At 40.2% G+C, this 13,931-nt stretch overlaps 1 protein-coding gene across 3 annotated transcripts in view; it reads right to left on the reverse strand.

Annotated features, from left to right (window-relative positions):
- HDAC9 (histone deacetylase 9) overlaps positions 1-13,931 on the reverse strand; it is a 485,158-nt gene that overhangs the window by 269,739 nt on the left and 201,488 nt on the right. For all 3 annotated transcript variants that reach the window (XM_055803475.1, XM_055803474.1, XM_055803473.1), the window contains exon 3: positions 12,731-12,793. In XM_055803475.1, coding sequence (XP_055659450.1) covers positions 12,731-12,793 — 63 coding nt within the window. The remainder of the gene's footprint in view (positions 1-12,730; positions 12,794-13,931) is intronic.

Raw genomic sequence — 13,931 nt, forward strand, 5'->3', positions numbered from 1 at the left:
AAGGTTGAAATGCATAAACTACTGTAATTGCTTTAATCTCCTGATTTTTTTAAAACAAGTTGTTTTGAATTTAAAATTTCTAATGTTTTGTTGAGCTTACAGATCAATCTTACAAAAGATTTAACAAAAAAATATTTTAGCCAAACAAGAGCCATGTATGTAATTTTAAAAGAAGAAAGGGAAAGAGATATTCTTTCCCCATATGTTCTCTCAGAAACTATATCCTCTATTAACAGCCACGACTGAGCCAATTTTTGTTTAAATTTGACTTGTTTGAATCTCACAGACATTTAGGGAACAAATCAAGTTTGATGCAAACTGACTTTGTAGGATGCAGTTATGAGCTTTGAATTATAATTGCATGCATATTTGAGACACAAAAGCATAACAAATTCTTTCAAAGGTTAACAAAATGGTGACTAAAAAGGGGTCTGGATTTCAGTGGGGATGTGACACTTGGTACTGGTTAAGGATCTGGTTCACTGACTTATCTGGACTTGCAAAATGTCCTCAGAAGGTGTCTCACTGGATTTTGAGTCCTGCTCTGGCCTTTACGTGAAATTACAAGAACTCCATTGCTGATCAGAAACAGTTTTAAAGATAAAAAGCAGAAGGGAAATAAATATTCTTTTTGAATTTAAGGAAAGGTTGATAGCACAGTGAGGCAACAGTAATTGCTATTTTAATAGAGGTCTGGAAAGAAGAATAATGGAAAAAAGATTGATTGGGTTAAAACCACAGATGAAACAAATCTTCTCAGGATATTTCATGGAAGGCTCTGAGGAATGCCAGAGGTCCTCATAAAGCTTTGTGATTGGGAAACAAAATAGGAGAGTTCACTCACTTTTTGTATGTGCATGGTAATTTCTATCAGGAGGAATGAGTGGAATATACCTTACCGTGCTTCATTAACCTTAATGTAACCTTAAAACCAGATGGCTGTCATTGCAGACAGCTCAGCGACAACATGTGGTCAATGTACAGCAAGATTCAAAAATCAAAACAGGAAGTACAGAAAGCAGGATAAAAGTAAGTTTTCATATTCATCAACAAGGCTTTGTCATCAGGAATATTCCAGTCAGGTTATCCTATCTCAAAGGGAGCCATGTCAGAAACAGGAAAAGGCTAATTGGATTTAAGATGATTAAGAGCTTGGAAGGACTTTCATAAGTAGAAAGAGTCTGATTTTCATTTGGACTACTACATTTTTTTTGCATGGAACACATACTATTTATATCCACCTAAGCATCCATCCATCTATATTGGAAGAGGAAAACCATATTATTAATGACTACTATTTGCATAACTGTGGGCCTTCTGGGGAGTGCAAGTATGGGTTATATAACAACAAAGTAGATTTAGTGCAGAAACGTAAGATTAATCTATACAGCCTTTCTCTTTTGCAGAAAGAGTCTTCCGGCTAGACTTTACAATTGCATTCATAACCATGAAGTTCAAACATCTGAACATCTTATCTAAGGGGAAAGCTGAGTTTTCTTCTCTCTACTGAGGGTTTGGACAATTAGTCAAATACCAAGTCCTGACAGCTGGACACGACACATTATTATCCTATATAGTTACTAACAACTAATACTTCTGATTTTCTACTCTGCCCCACTGGTGACACAGTCTGTGGTGGTCCCCAGTTCAGACATAGGCACAGACTTTCACAGCAAAGGAAGAGCAATGAAAATCTCTCTCCTTTCAGGTCTGGCATCTTCTGCTTGGGGTGTCACTGTGGAGAGCCTGGTCATTTTGAAGGGTTCTGATCCAAAAAATGTCTGCACTTCATATTGCCAGACTCAGCAAAGCCCAGTGACAGCCATCAGAGTCAAACTGTGCCTTCAACTTGAAACTGCACTTGGTAAGAAAAGAACAGCAACAACTGCAACAACTGTATGGTCCTTTTGACCTGCATTTGCTAGCATGTCAGCATCAGTTAGAGATATTTTATGGTTTTGGTTTACATAGGGAAGCACTTGATACCAGTAGCTAAGTAGCAACCAGGGAACAGCATCACACAAAGGAAAATTTCCCTTCCATAACTTGAATTCTACAGATTTCCAGGTTGTCTAGGAAGGATAAGGGCATACCAGAGCACTCTCGGGTTACACAAATAAAGGAGGATATGAGGGATTACAGTGGGAGAATGTCTGGCAACACATTTTCTCCACAAAGACTGAAAAAGGAATGAAGCAGAAATGGAATGCAAGAACCATTAAGGCTCTCCTGGAGCAGACCCTTCACGTGGCACCCCACCAGGACTGATACGGTGCAGAGGTCCAATATGTTCAATGTTGGTCCAGGTTGCTGGATGCCAACATAGATATAATTTGCTACTCAATATGAAACAGCATACATTTGTAAGGTGTTTTCGTATCTTACTAACAGATGAAATGTGCCCTATGGATAATGAAAGATAATTACTGACAGCTTCACAGGGACAGTATTAGCATAAAATCTACTTAACAGTAAAGTGCTATGTAGTTAACTGGAGTTTAACAAGGTGCTAATTGGGTGTCAAATTTTAGGCTCTGCACTTTAATAGTTGAGAGGAGCAAGGGGTGTATTCTCTGGACACAGAAGATTTCCCAGGCAGCAGTTTGACGTGTGTTTGGGGCCACCGTATGCTGTAGCTGAAGCCGAGAGAAATGGTTGTGCTTCCCTTCCACACTCATGGCCCCTCCGACCACAAGGATGATGCCCTCCTTCCCCAACCACACCACACACCTGCAGTGGCACCAGGAACTGGTGGGGCACATTTTAACTGGGGTCAGCTGTTCACTCTGTTAGTCCCAATGGACACATGAATACCTGTGTCAGTACAAGGGATGTGTCTGTTCAGCAGAAGAATGAGAGCCCAGGACCAGGGAGAGGATGGGACTGTTGCTCTTCCTTCCCAGTGCCAGCTGCCATCTCTACAGACATCTACAGACACTCATATTTACTGAGGTTTTATATCTGTATAATCACATAAACAGTAGTCATGGCTAACAAAAATAATAATAATAAAAATAAACAGAAGGAGAAAGATCAAAATGGAGAAAGGAATAGTTCAGATTTCTACATTCACTCATGTCTTTCTGAATCTGCAGGAGAACACTAAAGCCTATTTGGCTGCTAAATGTTTTACAGCCTACCCTGCACCTGGAGCTCCTAGTCACTACCAGAACAGACTTAGCAATAGTATTACCTAGAGGGAATAACAAAACCAGGTCCTTAAGAACAAGTTCCTGAGGTTTTCAGGAATAAACCTGTGCTGCTGCAGATCTCTGGATAGCTGCAGATAAGAAAGGCAGGCAGACAGGGAGGTTTACGGGATGCGCACCCACCTCCTCTGGGTTGTTAGACCTGCAGGAGGAAGAAACCCCCTTTGCTGTAGGCACTCATTCGGGTTACCTGAACTAACCTGTGAAACCCAGAGTTACTAAAATTTTTGGCAGGTTTTTATACGTTTATACCAATATGTCCCCAGTGAGGGGGGACAGAGTAAGGCTGGTAATAAGTCTATGTATATACATCCTCAATGATTGTATATGCCTGACCAGTGACCAGAGAGAGGCTCTTAGATCAAGTTTGAGAATTTTAGCCCAAGAGTAGTTTTTCTTTAAATATTCCCATTTCTAAAAGTTTATTTTCTAAACAAAATAGCTGTGTCAGTATTAATATCCTTAATCATCCATAGCATCACCATTACTTAATTTAGCTGCATTAGCATTCCATATTTCTTTGCCTATAGCCCTTTGATGTTGACATTTGTAATTTCCCTTATTTCCCCAGTAAGTCCTCCAGCTGCCCCATAATCACTTTGCATGCACTGACACAAAAGGAAAAAAAAAACACAAACACAACCCAGAAAATAAGCACAGAGCTCAGAAAACTGCCTACTAGACCAAGCAAGAAAAGGCAAGATAGTGATAGTGCAGATGGCACAGTGATAGGAGTTTACAGCAAAGCTCTGGTGAGACAGCTCTGCAGGTTCTCCAGGAAAGCTGAGCTACCTCTTGCAGGGGGACTTTGGGATGGTGAGATGCAGCAGAATTTGTAGTGTGTGCATAAACTGACTGAGTGTCCTACAACTCTCCTTCTCCTAAACAAATTACTCATTCTCAGATAAAAAAACCCAGAAAAACAGTCTGTATAATGGCAAGGGAAATCCTTGAATACTAGCCTACCATGTGATTACAAGAGTAACACAGTCCTGAGTTTTTACCAAATTTTGTTAATTCTAAAATATCCCTACTTCTCCATGTATTCTTCATTATGTCTTTGGAGGGTTTTTTTGACAGAAACTTTTCTCAACTCAGTTGAAGTTGATTGTTTTCATAACTGTTTTCACCTATATTTTCCCCTCTGTTCATGGATAGCTAGAACTGTACTTCAAACTCCCCTGGTTTCCACCTCCCACATAGTTCTCTTACATCTTCGGCGCCTTCGCCACCCTCCCTCACAACAGCACTTTAACAGAGGAAGTGCTTCTATAGCTCATGTCTGCATTACTACTCCATTTATTAAATCCTCTCATATGTTTTTCAAACCTCTTTCCCTCCTGCCAGTCCGTCCCTCATACTTCTTGAAGAAACCTAGGTAAAACTTACTATATCCTGTGGAATTCCTTCTATGATAACTATTGCCAATTCTTAAAAGAAACAACAAGGTGAAATGTTCTTCTTTTTATGAAACAGATCCTGTAGGAAAAACAGTGACAGCAAATAAAACGATGCCAACTTTCTGACGTGTGCGTGGGAATGACTGGCTCTGTCTTTGGAGCCTGGAACAGTTTTGAGCATATGCAAGACACAAGCTGGTGAGCATCTACTGGACTCCCAAGGTAAAGAGCTCTCCCAGATTTCGGTCCCACTAAATTTCAGCGGCTGCTGTGCAAGGATTTTTATGATGAACATTTTGAGACATCTAAGTAATTTCTATGTAGTCCTTTAACAGTATGTATTTACATATATACTAATTACATCACTATTCATGTCAGCATGAAATCTCAAAAAAACTAGGTATTTTATGTTTCTTGGTGATATTGTAATACGTGTATTTTTTTATGCATTTTAAAACTTCAAGGTCAGATTCCAAGACTTCACAAGGCTTAAGAAAAAAAGCATGTTTTTTCAACAAGGATTTTGATCTAGACATGAAACAAGTAGATGAAGAAAATTAAGAACTTACTGTCTGTGAGAAAAAGAGGTGTGAATAGGTAAATAAAAGGCAATCACTAACATTTTACTAAATGTAAACAGGGGTAGCAAACATCAAAAAGAGTCTCTATGTAGGACTAAGCACTAACAGTCTGGTTTCGCTACCCCCTCTCATACTGTTACTGCTCAACACCAACAAGGTGGTGGCCTTGGGCACCAAGAAAGAAAAAGGAAACTTGGATTAAGAACAGAACAGTTAGGGGAAATTATTAAGTTAACATTAAGCTTCCTCATTATACCCTTCCAGACTTCACTGAAATTGAATAGCTGTGGTTCCTCCCTGTGGCATGCATACCTTCAACCACAAGGATTGTGAAAGAGAACAATAGTCTTTGATTGTAAAAACAAGATTTATATATCTGGCATTTTCAAATAATCCATTCTGTTCTCCTTCTCTTGTCTCCCTTTGATGATACTCGGTTTCATTACTAGAAGGAACATGTTATCATTAGAATAAAGCATCCTGCATTTCAAGCACATTCATCCACAAAGGGCTTGAATTCTTGGAGCTCTTTTCATGTTTGTATACTCCACAAGCTGGAAGAAGTTTACAACCAGGAGACACAAAACAAAGAAAACAGATGTGTTGGCTGTGCTCAGATTATACTAAATGCAAAAGTACCTTTACAGTCATGCACAGAACTGCCAGCCTGACAAAAAGAAATGAGCTCCTTATTATGTAATGGGAGTTAAACCAGGACTATATCATTCAACCATGCAAAGGCTTCCACTGATTTTGCAAGCCTTTTTACACAAGTAACATTACGAAGTAGAACAAACCAGGTGCCCCCCAAATGTGCGCACATATAGAAACACATCATTTATTTAGAGAAGAAAGGTAAAAAAGAAAAGATAGAGTTCATTAGATAATTGTAATCCAGTAATACATCACTGTTTTATAAATTGCCAGCTTCCTGAGAAACAGCTACAGCCTGAAGTTGCACTGACACCCAGCTGAAGATCTGCCACTTTACTATTTTTGCTGTTCTTTACTAAACTGTCACTAAAAGCTTGCTCCTAGTTAAACACATACAAGCACAAAGATCCCAGTGAATTTCCTTGGGGGAGAACGTACCTCACTCAGTTTTTGAATGACAACTCTGCTTTAGGATTCAAGTTTTTTCACTGAGTAGAAATGTTAGTGAAGCAGTCACAAAAAAAATGGTTTGCTAAAAATGTGTCAATTTGCCGAGGCTTCCCGTTATGTCTGTGAAAAGCCTCTAGAAGGCTAATTGAACAGCAAACATCACTTTTATGTAACAAAACTAGAGGGGTCCATTTTGGAGGAGCTGTGTGCATATGTGACATGTTCACACTGAACATGGAGCTCGACAGTGGCAGCCCCTAAAAATAGCACCTGGATATCCTTGTTCTCATCAGCAACCACAACCCTCTCTTCTCCGTCGTTTGGTGCATCAATCTGGCACCCCTCTGCCTCCTCCAGAAGAGACAGGAGCAGTGGTACCTTCAAGCCCCTCATATTTCAGTAGAAGAGGGGGAGATAAAGAGGATGTTTGCATCTGATGCAAGCACACATTTTAAACAATATCCCTGACCCTCAGCAGGCAGTTATCATGTTGTTTTGGCAGCAGGAAGGAATCTGTGGTTTTTCTTGAGTGTTGCTCTTCTTTATTTAAACTACCAGAAATAAAGTAAAAATGACAGAATGCTCTGTCTATAAATAATCATTCCGGTGTACAGTTATATTAGGAGGTAACTCAGATGGCATGATAACGCCTAACAGGCTAATCTTAGACCTGTAATGCCATAAGATGAAAATAACTAGGCTAAGAATAACTGACCCAGAGGAGTCAGCCTGTTAAAGGGATCCACAGAACAGGGCATTTTAGATGTTCATGTGTTTAACAATATCTTCCAATTAGTTTCTGTACAACATTTTGGATTGTACTCATCATATTAAAGACCCACCCATAACTGTAGTTGGGAAAGGTTGAAAAGTAACACCACCTGAAACCTTCCCCATCATCCACACCCAAACCTGAAATTAATGTGTACATACACATATATTTGCAGGCTATCTATCTATTCTGCTTTCTCACAGCTTTTGCTTTCTCTGCAAAGACTATACAGAAGAAAGGGGCTGGGCAGTCAGTACAGAAACAGAGATATGATCAAAACTCTGGTAGTAGGAAGAATTGCAATTCCTCATATCCAACACAAACCTTCATGAATGAAATGGATTCTATGTATATTTTTTACAGGAGGGAAGACTCTGGCTGAAACTGCCTTTTGAGTGCAGCACAAACCAATAGGTTTAGGAAACATCTAAAATAATAAACATCTGAAGTAAAAAGCTCTTTTCCAATAAAGTGCTTTAGCTCAACACACCAAAGAGAGGGGAGCTACTGACCAAGTGCCAGTACTAGTGAACCTCAGTATTAAATGCAGTGTTTAATGGCATCAGGAAAGATGCTCAAAGAGGTTTTGAAATTATGCTCACATTCTTTTTTTATTTACTTCCCAGATTTTGTAGCTTGTTATTGTTGTCAATCTTGTACTTTGAAATTCTTACAGCAGGCTTCTCCCACAACGTATGAATATACCTTCTAATACAAAGTAAGACTGTCAGGTAATCACATGGCTCCAGAAGCTGGGGCTTAAATAAAAAGAAAGAAAAAGCAATGTTACAGCATCAGACGACATATGAAGTTTGCAACATTGGTTTGTACTCAATGTCTTCTCAATAATGCAAAACAGAAAAAGCAGCTACATTCCATTTTACCACACTTTTGTTCAACTAAATTCACAAACAGTGTCTTGTCCAGCATACATTATTGGGCAGAGCTTCTACTCAAAATCAGAGATTTCAACCACATAGGACCTGCAGGTCTGCGTTGCTTGTCTCTTCTTGTTGTAGTAATTGTTTAGGCCTTACTCTTCAATAAAAATTAATTCAAATACTTCAGCTACTGCTATGAAACACCTAGATTTTTTTTCTACCTACCCTTTATGACAGGCATTGAAAAAGCTTCTACAGCTGTTATCCAGAACTTCCCTGAACTGAATTTTCACACTCATTTTCTTTCATTATTCTGAAGAGAATCACAAAGTATAAGCTCAGCATATCTATTCTCACTCTCTCCGAAGAGTTATTGCCTATGTTATCACATATGCAACATTTTGTATCCTGTATCTGTAAGAAGTTTACGTTACTTGATTCAGATATGCAAATATGTCAAGTTTTTAATGAGCATCAGAGCAAACCTTTAAATGAACTTGCTTTCTGCAATATCTCCACGGGAACCGTTGAGGTGGTGAAAAGTTTTGTTTGGCCAGAAAAAAACGGAAGAGCAAATACCAAAGAATTTCACCTGAAGGCAATATAAACGCACGTACACAAATGTGCATATGTGGTCATAAAGCCATGCAATAGGTACAACATATGAGAGAAATTTTGTACATGGGGGCTTACTGAGAGAAGAAAGCTCATGAGGACCTGTCAACCCATGCGCAATATGATGTCTGTAGCATTCATTCTGTCATTTATATTCAAGTGACACAGCTTGAATTTCCTGACTTGTGCAGAGAACAAAATGCTGGGACTGCATGCAGCTACTACACTTGTGAAGTTGCAGGTGTTTCACAAGCCTGTAGGTAGATGAAGTAAATCAAATCAATAATTCTGAATCATTACATTCCCTTTAGAATAGTTTTGCTCTCTAGATTCCTGAGCCTGACAGGTATCATTTTCTGTATTTTCACAGAAGGGTTAGCTGGCGTAAGCAGGATTGCATAACTTGCTCAGGTCACCTGTCAACTCAGTGATGAGCCAAGGCTTTAAGTTCAAGATCTCCTTGAACTCTTGATTTTTCAACACAACAGCTTTGGGCAGGAAGGAGAGGATCCCTTATCCAATAAAAGCTAAGGTGGAATTTAGGGAGGCTAGTACAAGGCTGTATGTCAAAATATGGCCAGTGAAGCAAATGTAGCAACTTTACCTTTTGGAAAAACAGCACAATATCTTAAATAACCAGAAGTTAATGAAATCAGCATTTACATCTTAGAGTCCCACATCTACAGATACCATGGCTGGGCAGGTTGGTTCTTCTCCTTCACACAATTGACATCTATTTTGTAGCCCTGCATTAGTTATTTCTTGACTGCATTTTAACGAGCATTCTTGCCGCAGACTGTGCTGTACCACGTGCTTTTTTTCAATGACTAATAGTTTACTACTTGTCTTGAGGTAGCAAGAGGCCAGATGAACACTGAGGTCCACTGTGTCACTGCACACACATGGAAGTTGAGACTTTTGGGGTAAAATACAGCAACAATGTAATTAAATTGTAACTCCAACTAAGAGGCTTTAGACTCCAGATCTATTTTTTAAACCATGAAACTAAAATAATTATGGTACCAAATAAGAATATCTCACCATCATACTCTTAAATAAAGATGCACAGCACTTACTGCTGCATTTTAGAGCAACAGTACCATATGGGAGAATCTAGTGCAGTCTTCTCAAGATAGCTGAAACTGCTCTCTGCTGTAAGGTGTAGGTGTCTGCAAATTACACAGCTTCTTGAGTCAGTGCCGATCTAGATTGCTCCATTCATAATTAGACTTTTGATTGGTACCTATCCAGATCATCTCATTCATAGTATGATTTACAAGCAGGGATGGAGACAGACAGGCAAAGCAGTAATTGAGGGAATACCAGGAGAACTGCTTCACATGACACAGGTATTTCCTATGCCTGCTATTGTCAGAAATTCCTTAGACAGTTTGTTTGCAAATACATATCCGTTGGCCATTGAATCTGTCTTCTTTGGGGATGGCTCCAGCCCAGCTGAAAATGAGAGTTGCATAATAGATTCTCAAGTCATCTGGAAACTAGCAAACCTAAAACTCTATTGAGTGTTTAGTTTGTGCTTTCTTCAAAGGCATCAAGAATATCAAGGGTGCAGAGTATAAATGTTCAGAGATCTGATTTTTCTTCAATATGTGCAATTTTTTAACCTGAACAAAAGTTACATACATGTAAGTGAAGATAACTAAAGTAAGGACACTGATAAGCAAAGATCAAATGACTGATTCTAGCTACTCCAAACACTACAGCCTATTGTCATACCCTGGCTCTTTCTTTCTCCCCTATATGCAGCATAGAGGGAGACAATACCTGAAAAGTTACCAGATCCTGCAAGACCCTGAACTCAAGGGAACTGAAGGTAATTGACAGCAGCACCAGGCATTGTAGTTTCATGGGACATGAATTAAACTGCAGACTATGTATGCTGTCAACTACTTGCAGTCTAGTTGTGTATTTCAAAGGCCAACAGAATCACTGGGGAATATTTTGTGTTCTACAGAATATGTATTTAAACATCTTTTACCTGAGGATAATGCTCTTGACTAGGTTTTTGTTTTGTTTCGTTTTAAAGTCTAAAAGCCCCCTCTATTCTACCTAGTACTAGAGGGGAAATTGTATATGCTACATGGGCCTAATGTGATATCAGATAAAAATCAACCGTTACATGATATTCTTGACTCCAGTGAAGAAAAGCAGAGCTATAAACTTACAGGAAATTACTCCCTTTCTTGTGTTTCAAATGAGAAAATTGCCATTACTCAAGCAACATTAGTTGGCAGTTAAAAGGTAGCATAGTGAGCTAAAAAACCTGATTTTCAGTTGTATACAGCAAACTTCAACTTGTCATAGCATTAAGAAAAAACAACACATGGGAGGGGAAGGTGCCTGTCTTATCTCTTTGACCAATAAAAAAAGCACTAGACACCTTCTCAGCTGTTCAGGAAAACCAAAGAAAAGCAACAATTCTTGAACAAGAGGTCAGCATTGTAGATGCCTTTGCGGAACTCTAGTGCTTTCAGAAAAGTTCTGCTTTTACCCACTGCCTTTGCTACAGTTTCTTTGTTCATATTTGTAAACAAGTCTTTCACGTGATTTCTGTCCTTGACAAAGGAACTGTAATTGGTGACCAGCGTCTCTTCTAAGAAGTTAGAGAAACAGTAAATTCTTCGAGAAATCCAGAAACAACCAACCAACCCAGCAGCTTTATGAAGGAATAGAAAAACTGGCAATCTTTGACATCACCAGTTGGAAGTCTCCTTTCCCCTTAGGTATTCTCATTATTTTAACTTGCACCTAATAGATTTTCAATCTCTCATTCCCTCCTTCAGTCTATAATCATTCTGAGGTAGCTTAGGCTTTCTGTATTGAAAAACGCTAACCATGAGGTTAAGACATATCTAAGTCTGTTCTAATAGGAAAGATATTACCATTTGACACAGCCACAAATTATTTTCATATTTGAAACCGTAAGTCTGCTCTAAAATTATATGTAAGAAAGAAACACAAGTAAAACTATATGTTCTTGTTCTTTAAAGCAGGAAAAGAAAGTGGTTTTTTTTTTTTTAAACAGACAAACATGGGCTCAACAGGTGTACCAAAACAGGCAATACATGAAGACAGCCATGGTCTACACATATAATGAATCTTAAAAACTGAGAAGCACTGCCAAGTTTTGTGAAAGAAGAATAAGAAAAAGAAAAAAAAAAAAGGAAAAGGGAGAAAACTAAGACTAAAGTACATGTAAACAATTCACTCTGCATTCTACACACAGGACTTCTATAAATCCCACTTTATGCAAAACAAAGTCAGAAACCTAGAATTAAAAATATATAAAACAGACAGCATTGTGCCTTGAAAGATGGAACTGGAATTCATAGGGTTTAAGAGAGAATGGGCAAAAGTAACCTGAAATTTTGACTTTTTTAGCCTGTCTAAAATGACATTTCATCTGAACAGCAACAATTCTTCCAACTTAATTCATCCTCAGTACATCATTTGCAAGTCTCAAACACAGCTAGAAAAGAAACTAGAAAATACATGGGTAGCTTCAAAGACATGAGGAAACATACAACGTTCTTTCAGAGCAGCTTTGAAATACCTTCATGGAAAAACACATCCAATTTACATCTGACATTACATCAGACCACTATTGCCAGGTTCACAAATGTTTTTAAAGTAACAAAATAGGTAAGTATGCATATTAAAGACATTTTAAAGTAACACTGTAATGAAAAGAGAAATATATTATTATTAAACTCCCTTTATATGCAAACTGAAGAAAAGCAAACTCACAGGAGGACCCAGTCCTGTTTACAATAGACATATGATCAGAATTGCCTATGAGGGGCTCTAACTGCAGCCCTCTGACAAGGTCTGTCTTGAGGAAGCCTCTCACTGAATAAGCCTGTACCATGAGCCCCATTTTGCAACCACACAACAAAACAAACAAGGAATCCCAAACTTGATTTCAGTTGTGAGCATTTTGCTCTGGCTGGAAAGCAGCAGACTGAAGGAGACAAACTCCCCACAAAAGCAGCAGCTGCTGTCTAACATGCTACCATAATTATTTAACAGCAACTTACATAAAGCCTACAAAAATAATTTCTTTAACGGAAGGGTGGGGTTTTTTGTTTTGCTAGGTTGTATTTTCCCTGTCAGCCACTGAAGTCTGAAGTACGGAGCTGTCTCTTACCTGAGCTGATCATACTGTGCATTCTTTGCTGAGCCAAGAGCTGTTCACGTCCAGAAACCCCATCTGAGGAAAAACACGATTCACTCTCGTAAATTGTCTGCAGCATATTCCAACTGGTCTGCACTTCAGCTACACAAGAGATTCATCACTGCACTTGCACAGGGGCGTCGGGCATGACCCTCTGCGGTCCTACCTCCTCCAGCGAGGGCTGTAAGATAATACGCTTCGGCAATTAGCAATGTTTAAGCACTTGCACAAATATCTATTGGGAGAGGGGAAAAAACCCCAAATCCTCTCTCAGCAGCCCCCGCCTGCAGGAAGGGAGCTGAGAGCGTGCAAGGGGCTGCGCACCGCCGAGTTTGAGCAGTTGTGTTCGGGCAGCCAACGGCAGGTGGAAGAAGAAATGAAGAAATATCTCCGCGCTTCGGGCTTTCTGGCAGGGCGGGGGGGGGGAACACAGCCTCTTACAAACCATCAAACCAAATAAGCCACCTTTCAAGGGACGGGAGCCCCGGAGGGTTTAGTCTGAATTACCCCAGCCTGGACCAGTGTTGCTGTCCCTGCGCCCCTCTGCGCTCCCTCGGCCGGGCGGCTGGACAAAGTTGGCGGGAGCAGCAGCGATAACTCATTTGCATTTGAATCGACACCCGCGTGGCCCAGCGGCGGCAGAAATAGAACAATGGCCGGCCTGAGCCAAAAATAGGTCAAGCATGGCCTGGTGATTGGAGCCTGCATTAATGCGTTTAAAAATACCACAGCAAACACAGCTGTCCAGTCTCTGTCTTTCAAACCTCCGGCAGCGGCCGCTGCCGCTGGGCCTTGGGCGCGATTAACCCCTTCCCCCTGCCCAGCCCATTTTGTTGGGGAGAAGACAGGGAGGGAGGAAGGGAAGGCAGGGGAGCGGGACAGAAACGCTGCTCGCCTGGGACTCGTGCCCCTCTCCCTCCTTGCCATCCCCAGGGAGTATTTTGCAAAAAGCGAGCAAAACGACACAGCCTCTGTATCGGTCCTAAAATAACGCCGGGAGGTTTTGCTGGCAATGTGGTTTCTGCCTCGCCCACGCGCAGCCATCCTGCTGTTCTATTTTTGCTGCCCGTTTCTCTGGCTACGCTGCAGTTGGCTTCGGTGGGGGAGCTGGGCTGCTGCCTGCTCCCTGCAGGACCTGCAGCCGCCCTGCGAGAGGCGATTTCTGAAGCTAATC

Source organism: Falco peregrinus, chromosome 5 (assembly GCF_023634155.1).
Source record: "Falco peregrinus isolate bFalPer1 chromosome 5, bFalPer1.pri, whole genome shotgun sequence".
NCBI classification, from domain to species: Eukaryota; Metazoa; Chordata; class Aves; order Falconiformes; family Falconidae; genus Falco; species Falco peregrinus.